The sequence below is a fragment of the Palaemon carinicauda genome, chromosome 36 (genome assembly GCF_036898095.1).
Source record: "Palaemon carinicauda isolate YSFRI2023 chromosome 36, ASM3689809v2, whole genome shotgun sequence".
Lineage (NCBI taxonomy): Eukaryota > Metazoa > Arthropoda > Malacostraca > Decapoda > Palaemonidae > Palaemon > Palaemon carinicauda.
Genome location: NC_090760.1, coordinates 71,097,201 through 71,104,700, shown reverse-complemented (window position 1 = coordinate 71,104,700; position 7,500 = coordinate 71,097,201). Strand labels below are relative to the sequence as shown.

At 31.6% G+C, this 7,500-nt stretch overlaps 1 protein-coding gene across 1 annotated transcript in view; it reads right to left on the bottom strand.

Annotated features, from left to right (window-relative positions):
* Nucleotides 1-7,494, bottom strand: part of LOC137628457 (serine protease inhibitor dipetalogastin) — a 26,698-nt gene extending 19,204 nt beyond the window's left edge. The window contains exon 1 of the mRNA XM_068359608.1: nucleotides 7,372-7,494. Within this exon, the coding sequence (XP_068215709.1) occupies nucleotides 7,372-7,466 (95 nt within the window). The 5' untranslated portion in view covers nucleotides 7,467-7,494. The remainder of the gene's footprint in view (nucleotides 1-7,371) is intronic.
* Nucleotides 7,495-7,500: the final 6 nt, after the last annotated feature.

Genomic DNA, 7,500 nt, shown 5'->3' with positions numbered 1-7,500 from the left:
ACTCCATTTTATTTGTTTTATTAATACGAAAGTAAGGTATTTGAATTCTCTGAGAGTCAGAAAAAGCACTGTAGACTTTCATGCAGGGTCTTTGTAGCGTCCCCGGTTAAATACCTGCACTTACTTATTAGCCTTCTAGTATTCATCTGTTTTGATTCCTTCTTTATTTTTTTTTTTTTTTGTATGTACTGCTGTCCAAAGTTTTTTTTAACTTTGGTTTGGCACCTGAACCCAGGACAGCATTTTGAAAATATAGATGTATATACTATACATATATATGTATATATATATATATATATATATATATATATATATATATATATAATATGTATATATATATATATATATATATATATAATATGTATATATACATATATTAATATATATATATATATATATAAATTTGTATATATATAATATATATATATATATATATATGTATATATACATATTAATATGTATAAATTTCTATATATATATATATATATATGCACATACATATTTATATATTATATGTATATGTAAATATATATATAACATGCATTTATAAACATATATATATATATATATATATATATATATATATATATATACAGTATATATACATATATAATATATGCATATTTATGTATGTATATGTATATATACATATATATTATATGCATATTTATGTATGTATATATATAATATGTATTTATAAATATATTAATATATATAAATATGTATATATATATATATATATATATATATATGTATGTATATATATATATATATATATATATATATATATATATATATATATATATTATCAGCCGTTACTAGTCCACTACATAATAAAGGCCTCAGACTTATCCTTCCATTGGCGTCTGTTTATGGTCTCTGCGCCAGTCCACACCCGCAATCTTTCTTAGTTCGCCAATCCATCGTCTTCTCTTATACATATATATATATATATATATATATATATATATATATATATATATATATATATATATATATATATATATATATATATATATATATATATATATATATATATATGAAATATACATGTCTTTGACTATTAGAAAAATTGACAACTATAAGAGTCCATTGCTGACTCGTCCCTTGCATAGAAACAGCACATAATCATCGTTGCCTGAAGGCAACCTGCCTGAGACCAAAACTGGTGGCTCTGAAATTGCAACCTATCATGTACCAAGTGGTCCTCTTCTCTGACAGCCCGAGTGAAGGATCCCTTTTTTTTGGCCAATGCATCTTTTCTTCCCGTTTTTTACAACCCTCTCTTGTGGTTAGACGGAAGGGTTGTTAGCCCTTCAGATGCTCGTTTATGCATTCCTTCCTTTCTCTCTTCATTTTCATTCTATTTCTTTATTTACTATTATATATGTGTATATATATGTATATATATATGTACACACATATATATATATATATATATATATATATATATATATATATATATATATATATATAAATATATAATATATAATATATATATAAATATATAAATAGATATTATATATATATTTTATATATACTGCATATATATATATATTATATATTGTGTATATATATATATATATATATATATATATATATATATATACAGTATATTATAAGCCATTTCTCAAGGAGATACCTTAATGAGGTGAAAGGGTTTGTGTATCGCCATGATCAGCCAGGCTATACTAGTCAAGGCCACCCCTACTAGGAGGGGTTTGCTGTGAGTTATCAGACGATAATCTCCCACCATCACTAATCCGCACTAACCAGCGTGGCGATGAAAATAGCCAAAACCTGGACAGGACTAAGGGAATGTCTGAGGCCTTTAACTTGAAGTGGACAAGAAACGGCTGTATATATTGATGTTGTTGTTGATGTTGTTGTTGTTGTTGTATTTCCATAATCTTTAACTGTCCTTCGTGACCTCTGAGCGTCTCTGACCTGTGACTTCCTGTGACCCACGATCTTGTAGAGGGTCGTAAATGTTTATTGAAATCAGAGTCCGATGGGAGGGCAATCTCAAACGTGTTTACAGCCCAGACTATAGTGAAAACAAAATTGAAGACGGACGATAGAATATGATGGGTTCTGACTCCGAAGAAGGGATAGAATCATAGGAGAGAATTCAAATTCTATGGGAGAGGGTGGGTGGACGGGTGTAACACAAGGAATTATAATTATTCATAATTTTCTATCCTGTATTTGTGCCTTTTTCGTAAGATTTTTCTATCATTTATAGTTTTCAATTTGGTAGATTATTTCTTTATTATTCCATTCTGTAATAATTATTTTATATATCTGGTAATATCTATTTTCATTTGTTTACATCTTTATTCTATTTCATTTCTTTATATACATAACGTTATTTTCGTTAATATTTCCTATTTTTCTATTGATTTTTATTTAGCTATTTTTTCTCTATCTCTTAAACATCAAATTATTTCTACTCGAAATGTTATCCATCTATAAATTCATTTGTTTATCCAACCATCTATCTCTCTATCTATCTATATAAAAGAAAGTATTGATAATATATATGTAAATATTATCCTATTTTAATCTTTCTTCCGTCCCCTTCGTTCCTTCCCTCTCTCCCTCCCCCCCCCCTCTCTCTCCCTTTTCCTCTTTCTATTTTTTTTCTTTCGCCTTCACCGCAGTTTGACCTTGACAGGTCGTTAACTTGAGAGAGAGAGAGAGAGAGGAGAGAGAGAGAGAGAGAGAGAGAGAGAGAGAGAGAGAGAGAAAGGGGTAGGGGAAGACCTTGTCATGATCCTTTCTGGAAAATCTTCGAACCTCTCTCTCTCTCTCTCTCTCTCTCTCTCTCTCTCTCTCTCTCTCTCTCTCTCAAGGGGTAGGGGAAGACCTTGTCATGATCCTTTCTGGAAAATCTACGAACCTCTCTCTCTCTCTCTCTCTCTCCTCTCTCTCTCTCTCTCTCTCTCTCTCTCTCTCTCTCTATCCTTTTATTTCGATCTGCACGAAATTTCATCCATCCAAACACGCCAATTTTACTGATTTCTCGACTTTTTCGATCGGTTATTGTTCTTTTGTTCCATCTGTTATTGTGTTCTTCGCTCTTATTATCCTTTCTGTCCTTTCCCATGGATTCGTTCTCCTCTTCAGAGTTCTGGGTATTTTGTCCTCTTTAAGAAGTGCATCTATCTATCTATCTATCTTTCTATCTATCTATCTGTCTGTCTATCTCTGTCTGTCTGTCTATCTATCTATCTATCTATCTATCTGTGTGTATGTATGTAACTCTGTAATAGGTTCTTCGTGTTTGTCCTCTTCTGGCCCTTGTATTGGTTATTTGTCTATCTATCTATCTATATATGTATCTATCTCATCTGTCTATCTATCTAAATATCTATCTATCTATCTATATATTTATATGTATATACATATACATATATATACATACACACACACATACATACAGGTGCGTGTGTTATTTAAGTCTGTATATGTCTGCATATGGGTGGTTCGATTCCTGTTTGCAGCCCACCAGTCAGCCTGATTTGTAATTGGTATCAGTTAAAGGAAATTGGGTGCGGGGCTAGCTACTACATACCCTGTTAAAAACCGTAAGGTATATATATATATATATATATATATATATATATATATATATATATATATATATATATATATATGTATATGTTGTGGCGAGTGTTTGTATAGAATCAATTTTCAATCATGAGCCAGTTTAGTTTGTGCAGTTGCGAATTTTATCCGGCGTACTGTAGATATTTCTTGTGGTTCGTTCTATAATTAACCTTGGCCCTCTAGCTGCAGCCACTTTTTAGCTTTCTACATTACTAGATACATAAAATCGTAGATAAAAATACATACATTGTAAGTCAAATCTATTGTGGACTTTACCAAGTTAACACAATCTCCTATAAAGTATGATGTTTTCTTGAGCTCAACTTTAACCATATTTGATATAACAAATTTATTTTCCAATTAGATTTAGTAACTTATTTTTTTCACAGACCATGACACACCTCACTGTCTGCCTCGTTCGATCCAATCGTGGGAACGTAAATCCATCTTGTTGTGCTCACGGATGTGATCAAAGATACTCATCATATCTTATTTCAAATCTTTGATCAGTAACCTTGAATAAGAACTTTAAAATACTCACTTATTATAAATTGTATGCTATCATTGTTAATTAACGTTAAGTAGGTGGCTTGTGAGAGCTGATCTCACTTGTTAATTACTCCATGATAATTTATTCGTGTTTTCTTGATCAATGATTCTTTAAGCTCGTCATATCTCATTTCAACTCTTTGATCAGTATCCTTGAATTAGAACTTATAATACTCACTTATTATAAATTGTATGCTATCATTGTTAATTAACGTTAAGTAGGTGCTTGTGAGAGCTGATCTCACTTGTTAATTACTCCATGATAATTAATTCGTGTTTTCTTGATCAATGATTCTTTAAGCTCGTCATATCTCATTTCAACTCTTTGATCAGTATCCTTGAATTTAGAACTTATAATACTCACTTATTATAAATTGTATGCTATCATTGTTAATTAACGTTAAGTAGGTGCTTGTGAGAGCTGATCTCACTTGTTAATTACTCCATGATAATTTATTCGTGTTTTCTTGATCAATGATTCTTTAAGCTCGTCATATCTCATTTCAACTCTTTGATCAGTATCCTTGAATTAGAACTTTAATACTCTCTTATTATAAGTATGTGTGTGCTATCTATGATAATTAACGTTAAGTAGAGTGCTTGTGAGAGCTGATCTCACTTGTTAATTACTTCATGATATTTATTTATGTTTTCTTTGGTAATTCCATTTTTGAGTGTGGATGCTTAAACGAGGTGAAAGGGTTTGCGTATAGGCATGATCAGCAAGCTGTACTAGTCAGGGCCACCATACTAGGTTGGTTGCTGTGAGCTATCAGACTGAAGTCTCCCACCATCACCAGACCGTAGTGACCCAGTGTGGTGATGAAAATGGCTAAATCCCAGGCATGATTAAGGACGTGTTCGAGGCCTTTGTCCTGCAGTGGACTAGAAACGGCATCATTTGTTGTTGTTGATAATTAAATTTTATCTTGAAGTTTAATAATCTAATATCATCTGTGGACGAATTTTAATTAGCTCTTTGTTGAATTATGAAGGACAGTCATATTTGAAAATGTCTGTCTGTCTGTTGAATACGCACGGTTACTCCACTCAAGATCGCATACGCATATTCCCATTGTACTACGCACGATTGGTTTTGACATACGAATTGTACGCACGATATAAAAATGTTCTCAAGTTAATAAATTGGTAATTTTTCTTCAATGTGTATTATGTAATTGGGAGACAATTTATTTTTGATTCATTTGCATTTTTGCTATCATGTGTGGTGTGTAGATATATATATATATATATATATATATATATATATATATATAATATATATATATATATATATTCTATATCATCTCCTCCAACGCTATTGACGCAAAAGGCCTCGGTTAGATTTCGCCAATCGTCTCTATCTTGTGCTTTTAAATCAATACTTCCCCATTCATCATCTCATACTTCGCGCTTCATAGTCCTCAGCCATGTAGGCCTGGGTCTTTCACCTCTTCTCCATTTATTATCTACTTCACTCTTCATAGTCCTCAGCCATGTAGGCCGGGGTCTTCCAACTCTTCTAGTACCTTGAAGTAGCCAGTACCTAATTACTTTCAAATTGACTGTGACCGTCAGTGTATATGTAAGGTCATTTCGAATCTGCTGTATCAGCAGATATTTCAGTCATTTATATATACCTTAAATATATGTGTGTGTTTTTTAAATGGAGGTGCCGTTCACCTCTAAACAAATCAAATAATTTTATGTCCTTTTCCCACAAAGATTATTGAAGGCGGTGTGCACTCGTGCATTTGGAAGTGTGAATGACACTGGGACAGTGGAGAGAGAGAGAGAGAGAAAGAGAGAGAGAGAGAGAGAGAGAGAGAGAGAGAGAGAGAGAGAGAGAGAGAGAGAGAGAGAGAGAGGAGAGAGAATCCACTTCACATACATTCATGTGGCTGATATATATACACATAATATCTATCTATCTATCTATATATATATTATATATATATATATATATATATATATATATATTTTTTTTTCAACACAACAAATGCAGCCATTTCTAGTCCACTGCAGGACAATGGCCTCAGGCATGCCCTTATTTATGTCTGGGGTTTTCTATTTTCATCACCAGGCTGGCCAGTGTGGATTGGTGATGGTGGGAGACCTTAACATGGGTAGCCCTAACTAATAAAGTTTTCCATGATCATGGCGATACGCAAACCATTTCACCACGTTAAGGTAACCTCACTCAGAAAGGGATATATTATAATATATATATATATATATATATATATATATATATGTGTGTGTGTGTGTGTGTGTGTGTGTGTGTGTGTGTGTGTGTGTGTGTGTGTACGTTCCACATCCCTCAGCCAGTGCATGACATCTGATCTTTTTCTGGTCGAGTGGTTTTATATCTTCGTACTCAGAGAAGAATATGCAATTACTTAATGACTTCTCAAGATCATTACGTCCCTCTGTCACCTCACGTAGGTTACTCTTCCTATTATACTTCTTGCTTGGTTGGTTCGTCGTCTGTTATCGGTTAGGTAAAGGGAGTGTATTTGTAGAGTATTTACTTAAGTACGTGTTTATTTTTTCATGTTTTTTTGTGTATTGGTTTTGTCTGTATTAATAGTTTATATGTATGTATGTATGTATGTGTGTATATATATATGTATATTTATGTATATATATATATATATATATATATTATATATATATATATATGTATATATATGTATATATATATATATATATATATATATATATATATATATATATATAGATATCACACAAGTATATAAGTACATATATTCCGTATATATATATATATATATATATATATATATATATATATATATATTATAGAGAGAGAGGAGAGAGAGAGAGAGAGAGAGAGAGAGAGATATCACACAAGTATATAAGTACATATATATATATATATATATATATATATATATATATATATCTTTATATGATATATATATACATACATATATATATATATATATATATATATATATATGTATATATATATATGTTTATGTGTATGTGTGTGTTCGTGTGTATATGGATGTGAGATTAATTTTTCAATCATTCAATATTGTGTCCTAAGCAATTTCCAATTGTCATGAAATTCGAAGTCACAGATTACAATTTTCGGATCTTCTGAAAAATTGCAGCATCCTTTTCCATCTAAATTCCAACTAAATAAAAAAAAACGTCATTAAACGTCAAGAAACATTTCTAACTCACCCGCAAGTCCTGTGCTTGAGGTCACACGTGGAGTTGTAAACGTTTCCGTCGGAGGCGCAGATGGGCCCGTCCTGGGGCTCCGTGGAGCAGTCCATTGGGCAATTGGAGTTGTTCCTGCTGTGGCCGACG